The sequence below is a fragment of the Salminus brasiliensis genome, chromosome 11 (genome assembly GCF_030463535.1).
Source record: "Salminus brasiliensis chromosome 11, fSalBra1.hap2, whole genome shotgun sequence".
Taxonomy (NCBI): Eukaryota; Metazoa; Chordata; class Actinopteri; order Characiformes; family Bryconidae; genus Salminus; species Salminus brasiliensis.
In genome coordinates, this window is record NC_132888.1 from 3,867,802 (window position 1) to 3,889,479 (window position 21,678).

General features: G+C 43.7%; 1 protein-coding gene across 1 annotated transcript in view; it reads left to right on the forward strand.

The window, feature by feature from the left end:
• Window positions 1–819: 819 nt before the first annotated feature.
• Window positions 820–21,678, forward strand: part of LOC140565520 (calponin-3-like) — a 21,240-nt gene continuing 381 nt past the window's right edge. The window contains exons 1-7 of the mRNA XM_072691453.1: window positions 820–1,069; window positions 14,023–14,144; window positions 16,591–16,657; window positions 17,750–17,887; window positions 18,015–18,131; window positions 20,005–20,151; window positions 20,450–21,678. The exon at window positions 20,450–21,678 is cut by the window's right edge and continues 381 nt beyond it. Coding sequence (XP_072547554.1) covers window positions 1,013–1,069; window positions 14,023–14,144; window positions 16,591–16,657; window positions 17,750–17,887; window positions 18,015–18,131; window positions 20,005–20,151; window positions 20,450–20,794 — 993 coding nt within the window. The 5' untranslated portion in view covers window positions 820–1,012 and the 3' untranslated portion in view covers window positions 20,795–21,678. The remainder of the gene's footprint in view (window positions 1,070–14,022; window positions 14,145–16,590; window positions 16,658–17,749; window positions 17,888–18,014; window positions 18,132–20,004; window positions 20,152–20,449) is intronic.

A 21,678-nucleotide genomic window follows, 5' to 3' on the forward strand; every position in this document is an offset into this window, starting at 1 on the left:
TTATACAAATGTATATTTGAATAGACATATTTAGTTTAATATTCTAGGTATAGGCAAGGTATGGCTTAATGCTACAGCCTCTCAAAGATTTCTGTAGCAGAAATAAAGGGTTGAGGAAGAGAAGGTGAATCTGATTGGACAGCTGATTCTCTTGACTCTCTTAACTTTTGATTGGTTTTGCAGCTTTTTTCCATTGGTGTCAAAAGTATTGGCATGCATTCCTCAGGTAGAAGTGAGTGGAGATACGAGGGTTTAAAAGACTTCTATAGAAGCTGAAGTATCAACTGAAGCTTTTTACTCCAGTAAAAGTGTAAAAGTACTGGTTTCAGAACCACTTCAAGTAGAAAAGTAAAAGTAATGGAAGGAAAACAAAGGCTGAAAGCTTAGGCCGTGCCACAGGGGTCTATAGTGCACTACATTATTATTATTATTATTATATTAATTTTTATTTTAATGTAATTTTTAGAAATTCAGATAATTGGGTGAAAATTTAAGGAGTAGAAGTAAAAAGTCCTCTAAAAAAAATAAATAATAAAATAGAAAATAAAAATAAATAGTAAATATTATGGATAAGTATTTGTGCTTATTTAAAGAGATTAATTTAATTTAATTTAATTTAAATAACTTTTTTTTTTTTCTGAGCTTTTAAATGAATGTTTGGACTAGAACCAAACCACTAAACCTCAAATCTCAAAAGATTTGAAACTCTTTTCCTGGGTTTTAATTAAATGGCAACAACCTGAGGACGTATTTAAGCTCCTCCACCCCTCTCCCCCACCCATCCACCCCTCTCCCCCAGCAGCTGATCACTCCCAGTCTCAGAGAGCTGAAGCGGGTAGGAGGTGGAGGAGTAGGAGGGAGCTTCTAGCCCAGCCTGATCTGATCTCACTCCGGAGCCTCTTTCACTTTCCGAGGACGTCGAGCTCGGGAGGAGTGTCTACAGCTTCCAGGAACCTTCTAGCAACACAGGAACCTTCTTCCTCTTCTTCAGAGCCCTGAGAAGAACAGCAGCATGGCCCACTTTAATAAAGGTCCAGCTTACGGCTTGTCTGCAGAAGTTAAAAGCAAGGTAAGACCGGAGTAGACCTTCTTCTCCACCACCACCACCACCACCTCCTCCTCCTCCTCTTGCTACTTTCTAGCTGTTGCCCTTCCTTCACTTTCTCTCCGCTCCCCCCACTTCGATTTCTTGCAGCCCTCTTGTTTCTAATGGGACGTTTGCTTGAACGTTCAGGTTCTAGATCGTTCTAACGTCGAGAACCACAGCCTGGGTCGTACCCCCCCCCCCCTCCCTTCTTCTTTTCTCCATTGTAGGCTTTTGTCCTTCTTCCTAGCGCTAGTCTGGGTTCCTCGTTCTAGAAACGTGTTAGAACCCTGCACCAGGAACCTCTAGAACGTTTGATGGACATATCCGTAGCTGTGGTTAATAAATCAGCCCAGGAGCCTTTGTGTAGGTCTTCAGTTCTCGCCAATGGGTTCTGGAAAGCAACTTTGGCCATGATGCCTTCAATCAAACTAGAGTTGTTTGTTTGTTTGTTTGTTTGTTTGTTTGTTTGAACGACTAAACAATCTGGTAACTTGGCTTAGATCCCTCTAAAGCTTGTATCTACAGATCTGATGGGTAGATAGTTGGGTCTCCTTTGAGTTCTGAAGATGAATGACCAGGCCTACAGCCCCAGTTCCCATTGAAATTAGACTGGCCTCCTCTGAAAGTGTCATTGGCATGATGATGATGGTGGTGGTGGTGGTGGTGGGGGTGGTGGTGATGATCAGCTATGTCTGTAATGCAGTAAAGCAGGAGAGATGCCCACTGAAGCTCTGCACAGAAGGTCCGTGAACCATACTACTTCTGTTGGGCAGATCCTGGGTGGAGTCCCATAGGCAGCAAGCTGGAAGAAACCGAAGGAAGTAATGAGTGACAGCAGGTGGTCTTCTCAAATATCAGATCATGAAGGCTTATTAATGCAGCTGTGACTTGACTGATTGACTGGTTTGCATATATGGAAAGGTGTGTAGAGTAGCCCAGACCACCCATAGTCCACCAGAAATGACCACCTGTTCCCATAAGTACGAAGCTAGCAGCTCAGTTCTTCTCACTTTTGGGTTCTTTTGGTTTTAAAGTCGTGCTGAAGCTCTGAACTCAAGTGTTGAGGCCAGTTACAGAGCAGACCGGTGGCTGACCCGACCCGACCCAACCCAGCACAGCACAACAACGCCAAAAAAGGAATGGGGAACTAAGTGTTAATGACTGAGATGGAAGTGCGTATATTGAACTATTGTATTTTGCTCATTTGCTTGTCTTAATTGTTCTGTCTTCTTGATTGGCGGGTGGTCTTGACGTTGCTCCGTCATGTAAATGCTGCACACTGAACCACGCTGGCTTTGCATTTAGGGCCTTTCTTACGGTTTCTTGCTTGTTTCTATAACAACGCTCTCGCTGTTCAGGTGTGTTTCCTATTTTGTAGGGTTGTAAGTTCAGCTTGTAAACAGCAGCTGTCTTTGTCACCGTGTTGAGAGGGTCTCGCCGCAGAAGCTTTCAGGTCCGCTCCAGCGTAGTTGAAGGAACTTGGTGGCGGTGGTGCTGAGGCTCGAGGAAGTGAGCTCAGTGTTTCTGCAGTGTCAAAGTGACTAATGTCCTGTTCAGTGTGGAACTTTAGATATAAGTTGGTGCTAACGCTGTAGCCTCTCTATAGGCATGTTTGGGCTAGGGTTAGTGTCTATAGGCTATCTAATGCTATAGCCTCTCTATAGGTTAGTCTGTGCTAATGCTATAGCCTCTCTATAGGCTAGTCTGTGCTAATGCTATAGCCTCTCTATAGGCTAGTTGGTGGCAACCCTATCAGCCTTATTTTCCATTAAACAGTGGGGAGCCCCTCTTTGTTTTTGTTCATTCCTCCAGTGTGGCAGCAGATCCATTGTCTACACATCAGAACCTCAGCGGTAACTCTGCAGTGAATAGAAGAAGTTTGCTTGAACACCAGCGTTGCGAACACAACACGAAGATCAGAGTACTGCAGAGCACCGTAGAACTTGCATCCATCGCCTTCCAAAGAAAAAAGTACCTGCATCTGTGGTTGAAGGTGCTAAATCTAAAGCATCCACCCAAACGTTCATATGTCTGCTCTTACTGAACACCAGAGCATTCTCACCCAGAGAAATGGCCCTGCATGAAGCTCGGGTGGAGCAGATGTTTGGTGCTAGTGAGGCTCTAGGGCTAAGGTCTTACCTGACTGCCTCGCAAGAACCCCAAAGCTTCTGCTTCACCTGAGTGTCGTAGTGTTCGCCTCCACAGACTGGTAAGAGCAGATGTATGGACGTTTGGGTTGATGTTTTAAACCATGGGCAGAGAATCCAACTCTTTGAAAGTGGGCGTGGCCAAAAAAGGTCAGTAGTGCACTGTAGGCTCTGTAGTTGGTGTCAAGTCTTTCTCGGCAGTGGTTCAGTGGAATAACCCAAATGCAGTCAGGCATGTTGGCGTCGGAGTTTGCCACTGGAGCTATTTTGGGCTAATGTAGCTAATGATCCGTGAAAGCTTATGGACCACCAGTTAGCTTTGTGCTACCTGCACTGCTTATTGGTGCACAGGTTCACCTAAGGATGCTCAGTTTCTTAGAAACGTAGACTGACTCTGGCTTCGGCCTGGCTGCTTCAGCTGCCCTAGCTGGGGTTTAAGTAACTCTGTCCAATAATAAGCCTTCACTGCCCAGATGCATGAGTTTTGTGCTGAAGCTACAAGGCTAAAGAAGCTGGCGGAAGACGTGTCTTGACCGTTTCTTGTGCCGGATCACCGCCTGCGTCCTGTTAAAGCAGCACTTCCCTGCCACTGTTACTGAGCTGCATTGCAGAATAATAACACAGCATTATGTCACTTCAGGAAATCAGCAAGATGTTCGCTGTTCATGCACAAGAGCTGTGAACATCTTTTTGGTATGACTGTGTGGGGACTGATGCCAGTGGAAAATGCTGGACGGGACTAAATCTACTCATACTGATGTTGGCCGTGTGTTTCTGTGGGGTCATTTAAGACCTCTTAAATGCTCATCCTAGGTGAAGAGCATCAATTTAAATGGCTCAGTTTAAGGCTCCAACCATGTATTTTAAAGTCCTAGACTACGAATCCAATGTTTTAGGTCAGTAAAGAAGGTTTTTAAAAGCTCAAGGTGGAGATTCTTTGAGAACTTAGTTTTTAGTTTTTTATTTATTTATTTTTTTTAATTTTTTTCAGACATTTCGAATGGATTGTGATTTCTTATGGGTCATCAATTTCGAATTGTTGCAGCCCGTTGAAACCTATAATAAAGTGTCGGCTCTCCCAAAATTAGTGCACTATATAGTGAATAGGGCGCATTTTTTGGACATAGCTTAAAAAGTTCCTTTTGAAAATGCATGATTGCTCGCTAATGACTGGGTTTACAGATTTGCTATTCTTTTACAGGATGTCCTAAATGTGTTTCCTTGCCTGATCAGGAGTGTGTAGGTAATTCGGACACAGCAGAATCGCCTTAAGGCCCCCCTCCCTCCCACTACAAATCATAATGCCATTTCCTACAGCCTGTATTTGCATTGTGTTTAGGCCAGGGTTTCTCAACCCTGGTCCTGGAGGCCCACTGCCCTGCACATTAGTGCCTTTTCTGCTTTAACACACCCACTTTAACTCAATGGGCTGTTACTCAGCTGATTTAGTTGGATCAGGTGAGTTGAGCTGTGCTCTATTCGCTCCCTGTCCCCTACCAGCAACATCCAGATCACTCTATAGAGTAGCACTTTCATAGGGGTCAGAATTCTACAAGGTAGGGAGCGATTTCGAACACGTCATTGTGTTTGACCTCACTCGGATAAAATCTGGATGGATTGTGTGATGGATTATGAGTAATCTGTTGTTGGTCTGTTTATTGTACATTGTTTGTACACTGTTGCAATGCATTGTGGGATTGTTGCAGCCCACTGAAACTGTACCCCCAAAATTGGTGTACTATGTAGTAGATGGGTTAAAGCATGCAGGGCGGTGAGTGTCCAGGACCAGGGTTCAGAAATTGTACTGCTTTACGCTGCTCTTGATTAATGTGTTGTATGGTGTTTGTGCCCCCTGCTGGGCTGGCATGCTCACGCAAGCATTTTTTTGCTTTCTCGGCTGAGATATCTAGAGTGGTTTTCCAGGAACTCTGCTAGAGGTGGAGAGGGAAACGTATGTTTTTAGAAATGAGTGGACGAGGCCTTCAATTTTAAAGTAGAAATATGAGCTCCGTGTTGAGCTAATACTCCAGATTAGGAGGGCGGTGGTGGGGTACCCAGGACACAAAAGGTGGTGTAGTGCCGACTCTATTTTGGAAGTGATCAGTTATCTTGTAATTTAGTTTACAGCAGATGGGTTTGAGCTATTTTAGATGTCTGCCTGCTTTGAGGCAACCAGCCTGCTAGCCATTCATTTAGAGGCATGTAGGCAGCTGTCCTAGACATCCCAGTAATTTCATGAAAATGACAAGCTCTCGTTATGTTCAAAAAATCTGAAGTGGCTTATTGCAGTATGATCTCCGTCTGTAGCTTCCTGAAGAACTGATTACAGGCAGACGTGCTGCTGCTCCTTTGCATGTGTTGTAGCTAAGCGTTGGTTTGAGGTGGTGTTTGAGCAGGTGGGTGGAGACGAACATCAACCACTATGAACCACTTGAAAGGGTTGGAGGCGGCAAAGGCTGAGAAGGTGTTGCTAACAACCAGCAGCCTTCAACTGCTTCTAGTCCATGACTCGCTATGCTGTTTCTAAAGTTTGTGGACGCCTGCTCAAGCAGCTTCTTCTGAAATCAAGGACAGTGATTGGTAGTTTGTTCCCTTTTGCTGTGGTAAAGACTTGTTGGAACATTGCTGAGCAGATTTGAGTGCATGCAACCACACATGGCTTATTGAGCTCAGGTGTTGATGATGGATTACCAGTTCTGGCACTCTAGCTCATCCCAGCCATACTGGATAGAGCTCACTCACAGTTCCACTGATCCACAGCCCACTTCTGGGAGTATATACACAGTACTCATTTTTAGGATTTGGTGTTTTACCAGGTGTGGGCTGTCCAGGGCATCCTATACTATTGGTCTGGGTATATCTATGGTGACAATAACAGCCAGGTGCATTGTTCTAGTGGCTTTACTTCTTGGTCCACTCTAAAAGATGGAGCAATTGTGTTCTGGTGCTTGTCCAGCACTTGTGTAGTGGTGGTAGGATTTTTGGGTGGAGTGGAAACCTCCAATAGAAAACTAACTTCAGCTTCACTTTACTGGTAATAATGGTTAATCCTTAAAGAATTATGGCCTCGGCCAAGGTCGTGAGTTTGCCCTCATTCTGTAGCTGCTCATGCTACACCTTTAGACACTGGTACATTGGTAGCAGGTTGATGGTAGGTGAGCAGTGTGTAGGTTTATGGGAGCATATGGCCGTATGTTTGTGCTTGAACAGGCTTATGTTCTTAGTGCTTACTTTTGAAGACACTAAGTTGGGAATAAAATTTGTTTCTTACCTGTGGCAGATTTGGGGTGTTTTGTATATGATGAGTCGTCTTGTAAGAGCCAGTTTGAGGGTTAATTCATTTGTAGTAGTAATATGGTTTAAATGGTGTGTTTTTTTTTTTTTTTATTTATTTTTTATTTTTTTAATAAGAACACATACTGAATATATTTTCCAAAATGCATCATTTAGAAATGTATAAATTCCAGCTTCTGTCAATAATGCATATTTTGCAGGTTGAGGGCGGCTAGAGACATTGAAAACGGTTTGAAACTTTTTTAAATAGAATATAATCTATTGTAATGTCTAATTTTGTCTTTTATAAGAACCTTTTTAGTGTCTGTCTTGCGCCTGTTTTTCAAATTCTTGATTTCTGCTTGTTGAACTGATCACAAAGGTGGCACAAAAGAATTTGCAAAAGGCAAGCAGCTGAAATCTGATGATGGGTGCTGTAACACATGAGATGCTTAATGGTAATATTGCAATAATCTTGTTTGCTGCTTACTGCAGTTGATGTAGTGTATGGAAGACAAGATTCCTATCTTAGAGCTTAACTGATCACCAATCTTTTATTCATAGACTTGATATTTTCTAGCTGTTTTTTAGGTATTACGCTTATGTTTTTTGGGGGTTTTTTTTTTGCCTGTTGCTTTTGTCCTGGTCTGAGACTAGTATTTGAGGCATCTTTGAACTCTATTGGCATCTATTAACACTAGCTGGGTATGTTTTGAGTGGCCAGTGACTCCCTAAAGAGCACTGGATAGGAATTTCTGGTAATGTAGGCGTCTATAAACTTAATCAGTGTAGTTTAATTATAACCCAATTTAAAATGAATGTCTCAAGCCCTATTTGCCCTTCAAATCGTCGTCCAGCACTTAAATATTTACACCCTGATTATTACATTATGATCAGAGCAGATCAACAGTTTAGATGGTTTGGTAACTTTGGTCAATAATTAATAAATAGTTCTGATCAGAGGAGGACGGGTCGGGTCCCCCTTGTGAGTCTTGGTTCCTCCCAAGGTTTCTTCCTCCAGCTCTGAGGGAGGTTCTCCTTGCCACTGTCGCTGTTGGCTGCTCACTGGGAGTCTTGGATCCTTCATGTCTTCTTGCATTATTTCTTTTTCTGTCTTTTACTAATTATGCAAAGCTGCTACAGCAACAGTTGTAAAAAGCTATACAAATAAATTTGACTTACTTAAAATATGAATATGAAATTGCTCATATCCACAGGTCCACCTATAGTGGTTTGAAGGTCGTTGACCGGAATAGCAACCATTTGCGTACTTTGTTGTCAGGTAACCCATTCTTATTGACTGCACAGACGACACACACTTCTTACACGTGGTTGGGTCTGCTGCGCGCACACTCCCAGAGCAACAGGCCGTTAGTTCTGTACGGCCGAGCAGCTGTGCAGTTCACAGTAGGGGTGGCCAAATTGGCGAAATGCGCTGAGCTGTTCACTTAAGATGAGCTTTGAGGCGCCAAACTTACAGCCTCACTATATATGATTAGCCATAACATTAAAACCGCATGACTAATAGTGTAGGTCTCCCTCATGCCTCTAAAGCAGCTCTGACCCATTGGTATCAGTGGACCCGGAGGTATCTGGACCCCTTTTTTTTAGACGTCCGCAGATTCTTCTTCTTTTAGGTCCTGTAAGTTGTGTGTTGGGGACTCTGTGAACATCAATGAGGGCCTTGAGCACCCATGGCCTGGTTGTCCTTTCTTGGAGCACTGTACTGTACAGTACTGACCACTGTATGCTTGGGCGGGCATAAGACCTGCCTAATGTTTTGGTGGAGATGTTCTGACCCTGTCTGACTCGTCTTGCTTCCTCAGTTTGGTTCTGGTCTCAGATTCTGATGCATCCTCACGTTTCCTGCTTCAGCACCTTCATGAACTGAGGCGGGGGGTGGGGGGATGGGTGGGGGTGGTTGTGATCTTGCTCCACCCTCCACATTTCTATCTTCTCTGCTGTACGAGAGTGGGTTTGTATAAAAGAACCATTCATGCGCTTGAATTCGAGCCCCCTCGCTCAGTCCAGTCCCCCAAAGTGAAATTGCATCCCTGAGCCGTGCACAGATTCCTGCCTTAGGTCTACGGGAACGTCTGCCAGCAGCGTGGGCTGAAAGTAATGGATGTCTCAGGCTTTGGAGGCTACTGATTCATCTTCAGATTTCCAGACGCTTTAACCCCGCCCACCTCTTTTTCTCTTGAACATGCGGCCGAATAGAGGCCAAGCACACAGGATCTATTGTGCTGGAGCACGGCAGGCAGACAGCTGCGTGTGAAGACACTAGTGTTGGTCTCTTGGTTACTGTGGGCTACATAACACTGCAGTGTTTGGAAGGTTTGGGACGGCTGTAGTTGGATTGCGGGGAAATGGTGTTGTGAGTTCTCTATGGGTGGGCGTCTGGTCCTTTGTGGAGCTACATGTTTGATCAGGTTTCTGAAGATGGCTAGAGGTCGGAATGTAGAGCTTTGATTCAGTTCTGTTACGAATCTTTCGAGAGTGAATCAGTGATTCATAAAGTCATGTGTGTGTTTGTCTTTTTAAATAAATAAATAACCCAATTTTAGCTAAGCCAATTAACCCATCCACTCACTAGGACTCACTAGGAGTGTGAGGTACACGTTCTTCGGATGCATATGACGTCAGCCACCGCCGCTTTTCACTAGGCGGCCAATGTGCTCTGAGGAAGGCGTAGGCTTAAATGTAAATGCATTCAGCTAGCGTTTGAGTTGACAGACATGCAAATGCACACAGCTTGTCTAGTCGCTGTAGAGAAGTACTGCCAATAGAATAGGACTCTCTGGAGCAGATAAACAAATGAACCTATTGGCACCATGCTGCCTAATGCCAGGCGTAGGCTGGAGTTCAGCATGGAGTTCTCGGATCATGCTCCATCCAATACCGCTCTTGTTGCTGAATATAATCAAATCCTCACAGCAGTGTTTCTCAAATCTGGTAGAAAGCCTAACTTCTCTGGACAGTAGAGACCATCTATCTCGGTCCTCTCTGAGATTTCTGGGACATAAGGCTGCCTTCAATAGCCTCCCCTTGTTTCTGTCACTGGCCACATGTTGTGCCAGGTGAGGGTCATCTCCTGTAGCTCTGCTGTCACCGTCCTTCACCATGTTGTTCTTGGCCTTCCCGGTTTTCTTTTTTCCAGGTGGCTTCCATTGCAATGCTACTGTAGGGTTCATCTCCACCCTCAAACTGTCACACTTGGTCTTCTGGTGTAGGTCGTTATTTTCATGGGCCGGAATATACCACATTCTCCTCAGATGGCTGTTCTGAAAGGTGTCCAGTTTTCTCAACATTCAGAACCTTCATATGGCAAAACGTTGCTGTTCAGCCTCAGCTTGGCTTTGAGCCGGTATTGCTTTGACTTCCAGATAGGCCCAGGAGAGCTGGTTACTCCAACAAAAGCAGTATAAGCTCTCTTTAATGCCCTTGTCATCAAAAGAAACGATGAATACAAGCAGGTGTCCACATACTTTTGTCCATAGAGTGGTTTTTATTATCGATTCTAGCGTAAATAGAAGTGCCTCTTCCAGACCGTTTCATTTTCACAGTGGTGGGGAACTCCAGGCCTTTGCTGTTTACTATAAACCCCCTCTCTTCTTCCCTCTGGAGCTTTCACTTGACCTGCCAGTGTCGTGATTCTGCTGAACGCAGGCCCGTTGCTCTGAAGGGAGATGATCTGTGGTGAGGTTAAGGGGAAGGCCGCGGGTTCACAGCGTTCTTTCTCTTTTGTTTCTCTCTGATCAGCTGTTCAGTCTTTCAGCGCGGGTTTTGTTGTGTTTGCGTCTGAAGCGGTGCTCCATTCTTCATAGACCTGCTTGCTGCTGTCGTTACAGCCCGAGGCTCAGCGTGACGAGTGATGCGCTCCGGTCACAGAGCTGCAACACGCCGGAGATGACTGGATTTCCTTTCAGAGCCCTCATTAAAACACCCAGCCAGTGCTGACTAAATACAGAGCCTCGTCTCTGGAATGGCAAGTTCACAGGAGAGGGAAAACCCCCTTAGATTTTAAGGGAAGATTGGCACTGATCTCCTCCATCATGACTGCAACATGCTAGTGTGTAAGGGTGTTAAGTGTTGATATTGGAGGGGCGTGATGTTTTGCAGTGAAATTATTATTTTATTTATTTTTTTAAGTTGACTTGAAGATTGGTAGACAGTGGTTCATTTTTTGGAGTTTAAACCCTGACCACTAGATGGCGGTGTTGTGCACTGACTTCGTAATCACAATTTGCGATACCACAATTTATTGAATCGTAACTCCAGGCTGGGCAATTAATTGCAAATTATGCATAATTCAATCTATATAATAGATATAAATCTTTAAAATTAAGATTAAAATATTGTTTATTTGCATAATTTATACTATTGCAGTCATACACTGTTTTTTATTTATTTATTTTATTTTTTTATTCATTTTTTTGCAAATGCAAAAAATGTAAATTCTTGCTTTTGAGAAAAAAAAGAATTTACATTTTTGCATTTGCAAAAAAATATTATTTTTATTTATTTATTTTTTTTTTTGTACATAATTGAATTGCTATTAATTTTATACTATAGCTGTCACACACTGGTTTTGTGGGGTCTGATCCAGGAGGGTTTAGTCCTAATTCTACTCTTCACAATTCTACAACTGATTCCTCAGCCTCCCTCCTCCTGTTGAGCCCATCTTGCCTTCAGCAGCCTAGGCGGTCTGGTGGAGTGCAGGGTGTCTGACTGCAGTGCCAGGGCCCTGTGGTGTTTACTCACGCTGTCTGGTTGTAACTTCTGGGTTTGCTCCAGCAGTGGGTTTTGTTGAAGTGCCGCTTCCTGTTGTGCTCGAGCTGAAGCGCACACACCGCTGAAATGGAGGTGCTTAAGTGTAGACCAGGGCCTGGCCTGTGGGTTATATTGTATGGCATGTGTGCACATCTGTGTTCTGGGATTCCTGGGTAGGTGTGAGGGTTTAAGGGCCTGATTGGAGGGGGTTGGCCGATTGATTTTGGGTTTCCTCAATTATTTAGTAGTGGTTGTGTATCAATATGGTGGTGTTTGGCATTGCTAGAACTGACGATGGGATTTCTTGTGACATGCAGTATTTGGACAAAAGTATTGGGACGCTTGCTCACTATCTGTTTCTTCCAGTGGTTTAGAGCTTATCCTGCTCTGAGAACCTCTCTACTGTCCAGGGAAGAAGGCTTTCTGGTTCAGAGTCCTATTTTATTGGCAATACTTCTCTACAGGAACTAGATTAAGCCGTGTTCAACTTCACATTGGCTGAATGCCTTCTTCAGAAGGGGTGTCCACAAACTTTCGGACGTGCTTCTATCATGTCGTTCCTGTCCTTTCCAAAAGCCCCTGCACAGAGGGGCCTCTGGAGTCACATGACGTTCTGCTGTGCTTTGTAACGTTAGCTTGTTTGTGCAGCTCAGGGGATTTTCTCTCTCCAGGAAAGACCCAAATCTGCTGAAGTGGGCCCTATTATGAGCAGCGAGAGGTCACGAACCATGTGTTTTGGTGGGAATGAGAGTCCCTGTTTGTGTTCTGCTTAGACACGGCTTACCTGCCGTTGTGCGTCTTTCAAGACCAGACTTGTTGGAGGTGCTGCAGAAGGCCGTATAGGTGTGTTTGCAGTGCGCAAAAGGAAGTGCAGCAACAAAAGGCGTCTGAGCGGATTCAGACCGGCGTGTTCTGGTGCTGTTGTCCGGCTTTTCGGAGGGTTATCGTGAGGTTTGTCGGCTGCGTGACCGTTAAAAACTCTCTGCATGAACCAGCAGTGTCTCTGTCTGTGGTTTCCTGGATTTGCTTGTGGAGCTCTACAGTCTGGAGGGCTGAACGAGGCTGGCCCTAAAGGCAGGGTTCAGGCGTGGGGCAAACCCTCTATGCAATTTCCTGTATGTCGTGCTGAAGTTGGCACTGGTCCTGAGCTAACAAGGCTGGGATAAAGGGGAGGGGATGCCTTTCCCGGATTGACCTCCGGGCATGATGACAAGCCAGTGAGCAAGAATTCGTAGGCTGGGAAAATGGGGAACTGCTTTGTAGTGCTGGGTTTAAAGCAGCATTGTGGGAGAGTGGGCATTTCTTGCTCCCCCTACAGTCAGGAAGTGGAATTGCCTCTTGGAGCTACATGCTTTACACATGAGTTTTTTGAGGAGCTGACCGAAGCATGTGGACTGTAGAGGCGGTAGAGTAACACGAAGTCTCATGATATTCGCCCTGATGGGGTGCCGGTGATCTTGAGGTAAACATGCTACATAATGTTGCTTTAAACCAGGGAAGGTAGTATGACACAGTAATTTGAGAATGAAGACATGGTAGACATTCATTCCAGAAAATGGACAAAATTGGCTTAAAATGGCCACTTCTCAGTCCATTCAAATATGCCTTGATTTCAGTAAGGGTTTTGATGATATGATGGCTGTCTCAGAAAATTGGGTATTGCAGTATTCTCAGGTACTATAATACTTATGGGAGTGAAAACAAGGTTGTTTGAATAATTGTATGCCTAATTGTAAAACATTTCTTTTATAATGCAAATTAATGTGAAATTCCCCTTTGATGTAAAAAAAAAAAAGGAGGTGGAGCTTTTTGAACTGGTGTTTTTAATATATATAAATATAGCAACTTTCATTATGGGTTATTTTTGCCAATTTTCTCCAATAATTGATTTTGAAATGGTTTACAAAGCTCTAAAAATGGTAAAAGTGTTGTGACCCCCTCCCCCCTCCCCCAAACAAGTAATTAAATGTACATGGTGCTTTCTTCCTAGTATTCATACACAGTATACCTAAAACCAGTACATCACAGTAGAACCACTGTCGGTGTCTGTATAATTACAAAAAATAAAAAGAATTAAGGATATATAATTGTTTTATTTATTATTATTATTATTATTATTATTATGTAAAAATATATAAAATATATTTTTATTTATTGTTAGAGATGATAAATTAATTTATTATCTATATATTTATGATAAATGAATTTTTATTTATATAAAATTAATTAATCTAATCTCCTTAATTTACCAATCATATGTTGACACAATGCAATACCACCAGCTCACTTGCATAAACGGTAAAAAAGTAATAGTGGTGTATTGAAACTTCACTAGTTCCAAAGTAAGGCTATGCTCTGTTGGCCTTTATAGCTCCACTTAAACCAAAGAAGCAGACTTCAGACGTCAAATGGCTCAAGTGATCTACATGAGTAAAATTATCTGATTTTATTTGGATTAAATATTACTATAACTAGAACCGTTCTACAGCTTCCTATTCCGGTTTCTTTTAGTGGATTCGCTGCTTAGAAAGTCCTTGAAGTAATTGAGCTAATTCCGATGCCCTAAAAACACTGAACAGGTCCGGTGGAACAGACCATGATTCTCAACCTACAGTAACCTGCTTGGTGGCTGTATGCAACTCTCAGCACTGTCTACAGTCATGGATTGCAGGAAGACTCGTATCCTGGTCCAGTGTTTGCCTGTTGGGTCAATGTTAATTCTCAATACTTTTGTTCCCCCAGATTGCTCAGAAGTATGACCCTCAGAAAGAGGAGGAGCTCCGCTACTGGATCGAGGAGGTGACCGGCATGCCGATTGGAGAAAACTTCCAGATGGGGCTGAAGGACGGGGTCATCCTCTGCGAGTGAGTGTTTGGGCTGACGGTTGGGCTGGCTAACCTGCTCTTCTGAGGCACTCCTTTGTGTTCTTGGTAGGAGAATGATGAGGAGGAACCGTGACTCCACAAATGGATATTCAGGTTTGGTAGGACTCCACAGGCTGTCCTGAAGGACACCAATGCTATTTCCTCTAGTTGCACGTTAACATGTGGTTTGGAAAGTGGCCCTCAGATCCAGGTTTGAGAACTTGGGGGTTCTCTGGGTTGAATGCCTCCCATGGCTACGTTGCACAGAAGACCAATAGCACTCCTGCTATGGCTGCACTGACCCCTGAAGTTCATGGAGTTTGATGTCCAAATGTTTGTGGACACCCCTACCAATGAATGCATTCAGCTACTTTAAGTTGCACCCCTTTTTTGCTGACACAGCTTGTCTAGTCCCTGTAGAGAAGTACTGCCAATAGAATAGGACTCTCTGGAGCAGAAAACTAACATGAACCTATTGGCACCATGCTGCCTAATGCCAGGCGTGGGCTAGTAGAGGGGTATAAAGCCCCCCAGCATTGAGCAGCTGTGGAGCTGTGGAAGAACTATGTTCTCTGGAGTGATGGATGGTTCTGCATCCAGGCGATCCAGGTCATCCAGCAGCCTGCAAATCAAATCCTGTCGCTTTACCTGGATAGTAGAGACAGTTACTCCAGCAAAAGCAGTAGAGTAACCTTGATTTCAGAAGAGAATATGAAAAAGCAGGTGTCCCAATACTTTTGTCCATTTACATTTAGTGTCCTGTGACTCTGGACACCATGTAAAGTGCATCTACCTTTATGTCTTGAGGAATGGATGAATAGAAATGCTCCTAAATGGCTTGAAATAAAATCTTTTTGCTTTTACTTACATTGACTGGTGGAAGGGTTGAAGGGTGTTTTGAGATTATGGTAAATTTGACCAAATAAACTAATTTATTTAGAATATTTGCAGTGTTTGACCCAGAACACAATAGAGAATCACAAAATAACCTCAGTGTTAAGGGTTAAACTTCAACCCCACAGTGAGGAGGACTAGATTTTTTTACCGATGCTGAAAACCAGTGTCCGTATTGGCCGATATTACCGCCCAAGTGATGACCGGGTCGCTCTAGACCTGAATGGCTAGTTTCCAGCATAGCTGTGGGACTTATCTGCTCTGGCTCCCCAAACACTGCGATTAACTGCTGATTGATTGAATCTGGTGTGTCTGAATAGGGAAATCGCTGAGTCTGATGCCACACAATTTGGATACTACCAAACATTCATTCATGGTTAACATTTTTGGCTTTAGTTGGCTCCTGAGATCCAGGCTTCATTAAGCCTTTCTGTGCTGCTGAGAAGCCAGTCTGGATGAATAAGGAGGAACTCTACTGTGTCTAAAATTTGTGCTTTTCTGCTGCGTTTTTCTTATAATAAACAGGAAATGAGAACATGGGGCCTATTTTCAGACACTCCTGTGTTCTATAAATGTTTAAGCCTCTGTATTTGTGAGCCGACTGATCTATTTAATCTCTACACTTCTAATGAAGACCGTTGCCGTTAAGCCGTCTAGTGCAAACAGTTCTGCTGTACTGAGCATGGTTTGGAGGAAACCTGGCTGGATGCAGTGTAAGAGTTGTGTGCCAAAGCAAATCCAGGTAGTAATGCCATTGGAATGGTTACTCTGCGTGTTCCCAGCCGTTTAGATCTAGAGAGTCGTGCTACATTAGTTCAGATCCCCCCCCCCCCCCCCCCACACACACACACACACACACACACACACACACACACACACACACACACACACACAAATTTTCCCCCCTATGTGCAGTGAGGGTCAGTGTGCAGTTATTTAAATAATATTGTTCTGCAGAGTTTTTGACTTATTGACTATTATTCATCTACTTTCTATAACCATGTCTTGCTATACATTTACTGCTGAGGATTTCCCCACTGTGGGATCCTGTCCCAGAGAGGGTCGCTGGTTCGAATCTCAGCCATGCTGCTAGCCATTGGCCTGAGCACAATCCGGGGTGGGTAGATGGTGCGCTCTCTCTCCCCACATCGGTCTCTCGTCTGCAGGCGGGTGCGTCGATTCCTGGTATGCAGCATTCCCCTCCAGGCACGTTGGTTGCTTGCCCGGTGGTGATGCATTGGTGGCAGTTCGAAAAATGGAAGGCTTGACCGCGCATGTTTCGGAGGGGACGTGTTGCTCCGCCCTCACTAGTATTGGGGGCATTGTGTACAATAAGGGGAGGGTGGTGGAGTATATGGTTGGATAATTAACGGGCCAAATTGGGGAGAAAATTGGTGAAAATCTGAGAATGTATTAATTAAATAAATAATTAAATTAAAGCAGCAGCAGCAGCAGCTTTTGTGGGTCATGTGATTACTAATGAGGGGCTTGCGCTGGATGTGAATAGGAAAGTGCTAAACAAAGAAATGACTGACTGTTTTTCTTTATGTAGGCTGATCAATAAACTACAGCCGGGCTCTATAAAGAAAATCAACCATTCCAAGCTCAACTGGCACAAGGTGAGACTGTCTAATGTTCTATTTTTAGAGGTTTTAGGCTCCTAATTCCACTATTCTTAACCCTGTCTCTCAACAGTGAGCGTCTTTTAACTGTAGAAGCTCCAGATCATCAGAACAGATGCAGGTGAACATGAATCCAGTAATAGGAGAAACAAGAGCTTCTCATTTATCAGCAGTAGTTGATGCAGTAGGTGTCCAAATGCTTGTGGACACCGCTTCTTCTAATGAATGCCTTTAGCTCCACCCACTCAGTGAAGGTATATGGAGTGTTTCAGCCTGGACATGAACCTATTGGCACCATGCTGCATAATGCCAGGCATGAGCTAGAGGGGTAATATAAAGCCCCCCCCCCAGCATTGAGGAGCTGTGGAGCTGTGGAGCAGTGGAAGAGCTGTGTTCTCTGAAATGATGGATGAGGTGGAGCTCCATCCAGTACTTTTGGGATGAGTTGGGGCTGAGGGGGTCGTGATTATCCAACATGCTGACCTCATTAAAAATCCTCCAAAATTTCTTGATCTGAGGAGAACTCTAAATAATACTAGACTCCATGACCTTTAGAGATGTTTTAATGGTGAACACCGTGATGGAGAACCACCACCACTTTTTGTAGGAGTGTTATTAGTGTTTATTCTAATATTAGTGTATTATTGATTATGGTTATTTACACAGATGTACATGTAAATGTTTATATAATTATCTTTACAAAATGGGGGTTTGTTTTTAACAGTTCTATTTTAGTGCTTTTTAAACCCTTCTATATTTTTTGTGTATTTCTTCTCTCGGTGTACTACTTGTTAACAGTTTGTTACATGTCCTACTTGTGTTGCTCTCAAGTAAAATTCCTTGTATGTGTAACAAACTTGGTGAAATATTCAGATTCTGCTTATTGCCCAGATAAGCAGGTTTATATGTTTTCACAGACGTCAAACTTTTGAAGTTTTATATTAATTTCATATAAGAGTCTTTTGCTCCAGCATTTATTGGGGTCCTAATGTTGAATGCAAAACAGTTCTTGCCCTCAAAGCTCAAACTCTTGTGTAACTTCCGTCTCTGAAGCTTGGCTGTAAATCCTCTTTTCTGTTGTTAATGCAGCTCGAGAACCTGGGGAACTTCATCAAAGCCATTCTTGCATATGGCCTGAAGCCTAATGACATATTTGAAGCCAACGACCTGTTTGAGAATGGAAACCTGACTCAAGTCCAGACGACTCTGCTCGCCCTGGCCAGCATGGTGAGGGTTTTTTATTATTATTTTTTTATTATTTTAAAGGTATGGTGGCGTTGTCGTTGTAGTACAGGATCACTAATGCTTCTCTTTATTCTGCACAATATTTTGCTTTCTTTTTTTTGTTTTAAAGGCAAAGACCAAAGGAATGGACACCAAGATTGACATTGGTGTGAAATATGCAGACAAGCAGGAGCGCAGCTTCAATGACGAGAAGCTGAAGGCTGGCCACTGTGTCATTGGCTTACAGGTGAGGCGCATCGCTGCAGTAGTCTGACAAAATCAGGTTTGCAAAATCAAGGTGAAGCTTGGTGCCAAGTTTGTATCTGTACTTCCAATGGCTCTTTGTTCTATATGGTTCTTCTATGGCGTTGCTCAGTGTTGGTAAGAGGAGGTGGGTGGGGGGTAAATTATGTGGTTTCTGATGGTTTATGGAGCTGGTTGGATAAGATCGCCCCAACTTCCTATATAAATTTCAACACATGCCGTATGTAGCATTTGTTTCACATAAGAAAACAATTAGAGACCGGAGCAGCTGCTCTATTTTCTTCCCCTTGCCTTCACACCAGAACACATTCTGCTGCTCACGGACACATGGGGAAACTCTATTTAATCCCCCTGTAATATGGTTTACCTTACCCACCTCCCTAACAGTGTTGAGTGAATGCAGTGTGTCATTAGCATGGACTTTAGCTTGGGAATTTACAGCCAGCGGTCAACATCGCCACCTTCTCATTGTCTAGAAGTTCTGTAAAGCTGCAGAAAGTCAGACTTCAGAGGCATGTGATCAATAAGCTTTATTGGAATGTAAATGTGGGGCTCAGTCGGGACGTTTCACTGCAGCTCTCTTGAGTCTCTGCCACGGACACAGTCTTCATACTAGACTACAGACGTCTGCTGTGAGCTCGCTGGAGAGTGACGGGACGTGTGCAGGTGTGATGGATCGCTTATAAACCAATAGGGAGTCAGAATGGTGTCTGTTTATACTTCTCATCCAATCATGATCAGACTCTCACGATTTATCTGGAGAGGGTTTTTATTGATGACGAGCCGGAATGAAAACTAAGGGAAATGAAATAGGAGGAACGAGGCTGTTTTTAAAATGTAAGGAGGAGAAAGTTCATATAATTGGGTGAAAATGTAAGAAGTAGAAGTAAATAATTCCTCCAGTAAAATTTAGATAACCAACATTTCTATTTAAGATAAAGTATTTGTACTTTGACACCTCTGACCATAAGCATTGGGAATTTGCAGCCAGTAGTCAACATGGTAACCCCCTTTTTTATTTTTATTTTATTAATTAATTTATTTATAATTCCTGTAATTGTTGTAATGTTCAGAGTTGTGCTCTCGAGGTAAAACAGTACAGATCATCTGCTTGATTTGGGACACAGATAAAATAAAAATAGGCACATTATGATGGTAATCGCGGTCACATGAAAACCTTGCATCTCCAAAATGGCAACTTTTACAGAAGAATAGTCTTTCGATGGAAGGCAACATACAGACATTTCATTCAAAATCATTTTGGAGCATTTCTATTGGTCCGTTCATCATGAAATGCAGCTACAAGGTCAGCTACCCAATTCTCATGTCCGAAACAACCTGTGGAGATTTGGACAGGGATTTTTTTTGTGACCAAGATGATGAAATTCTTCTTCGTGTAGCACAAGAACATCTCATAACCTAGCTTAGGAAGCTGGTGGAACTTGGTGGACCTGGGTATTGAACCCACAACTCGACCAATAACTTGGCACTCTGGTCACTGCCTGGGTTCTCATTCTGAATCAGAGCCCAGGGACAGCCATACTACAGTTTCCCTGGAGCACAGAGGGTTAAGGGCCGGTCAGTGTAGATTGGTGGACCTGGGCATTGAACCCACAGTCCTGTGATCAGTAAAACGGTGCTTTAACCCCTAGAGCAGTGTAGCGGGTCTGTAATCTGTCTAAACGGTGCACTACCCCGCCTCCCAATGGAATCCCAGTTCCAGTACCGCCTATGCCAAATCCCAGTATGACTGACATGCTGCATGGCCTTTTTCTACCCTCCTCATCCTCACTTAACTGATTTGCTTGAAGTTCAGTACACGTTTTAACCCCCTTGCTTTTCTCTTGTATATGTAGATGGGTACGAATAAATGTGCAAGTCAGGCTGGAATGACTGCCTATGGCACCCGAAGACATCTTTACGATCCAAAGACCCAAACCGACAAGCCCTACGACCAGACCACCATTAGTCTGCAAATGGGTACGAACAAAGGAGCCAGTCAGGTAACTTTTTTTTTTTTTTTTTTTTTTATACATATGGTCATGTGCATACACACACTCACTGGCCAGTTTGTTAGAAACACAGTCTGTATAGGTCCACTATATAGGTGTACAGCTGCAGATTGTTACCCATAGCTTATAGCAGCCACCAGAGATACCAAAGTACTGAACAGGTACTGAAGCAGCACCCTAGCACCCACCTGGAATACAATAGCAACGCCATAGCAACCATCAGAAAGGGTGGAGTGGTACTTGTGGTAGTGGGTGGTACTTGTTTACACACCCTTTTCTGCCCCTTTAGGCCGGCATGTCTGCCCCTGGCACCAGGAGGGACATCTTCGACCAGAAAGTGTCTCAGCAGCCGCTAGACAACTCCACAATCTCCCTTCAGATGGGCACCAACAAGACAGCGTCTCAGAAGGGCATGAGCGTGTACGGGCTGGGCAGGCAGATCTACGACCCAAAATACTGCTCCTCTCCCACTGAGCCGGTTCTCCACTCTAACGGCAGCCAGGGCACCCGCTCCAACTCCGAAATCAGCGACACCGACTACCAGGCTGACTACCAGGGAGAATACCACCACGAGTACCAGCCTCAGTACCAGGATGAGTACCGGGGCCACTATGACCAAGGCATTGATTATTAGATGGCTGGAGCTCTGTGTTAAAGGAGCAGCTCAGTCTGGGAAAGGTAGTGTTGCCAACAGTGAATGAGGGGGGCGATCAGCCAGTGATCAGTCAATGATCAGTCAGCATGCAGTTTGGAAGCCCTGGGCTTCTCCTGTTCACTGTTGTTCTGTGTTTTTAGCCAAGCTGTTCCTTTAAGAGATGAATGTCCTTTTTTTGTGTCCGTTTCTGGTTCTCTATTTCAACAGGGCAAGATTTCTTTCCTTGCTAGCCTTGATGTTTTTCTCTAAACCCTGGGAGCTGAGAAGTTGTCTTTTTAATAACCATTCCTCTTTAGATGATCAGCATCTCTCTTGTTTTTAGTTACAGAGAACTCTTGGTCTCTATTTAAATGCTTTTGAACTGTAATGGTCCTTTATTTTTTAAGTCCCTTTTTTAAGGTATGTGTATATTTTAAGACCAAGCATGACTGCAAGCCTTAGCTACTATCTTCCAGTCTTTATCCAGACTCTTTTAGGATTGAGACATGCAGCTTGCTTTGTGCTATTCGGTCTCGCTCACTCCTCAAACTTGAGCACAGCGTCCCAAGGACTGTGGGAGGGGAGGGGAGAAGAGTGGCAATTCCCAAAAGGTTGTGTGGTTCCCAGGCTAGGCCAGGGACCAGCCTGTCTCTGTTAGTTTTGAAGGAGAAACTCTGTTAACCCCTTAAGCTCTAGCCTTATTACTCAGCGCTTCAGTCGAAGACCTGCTCACTGCTCAGTAGCTGCTTGTTATGTTCAGTAGTTATTATGAAACCGTTGTAAAGTGCTTTTAAGTGAAGTGTTAAAATGGCTCAGATGCTCAGACTGAGAGCAAAGAACAAATTGAACTTCAGTACTTTTATAGTAACAAATTAATTAATTCA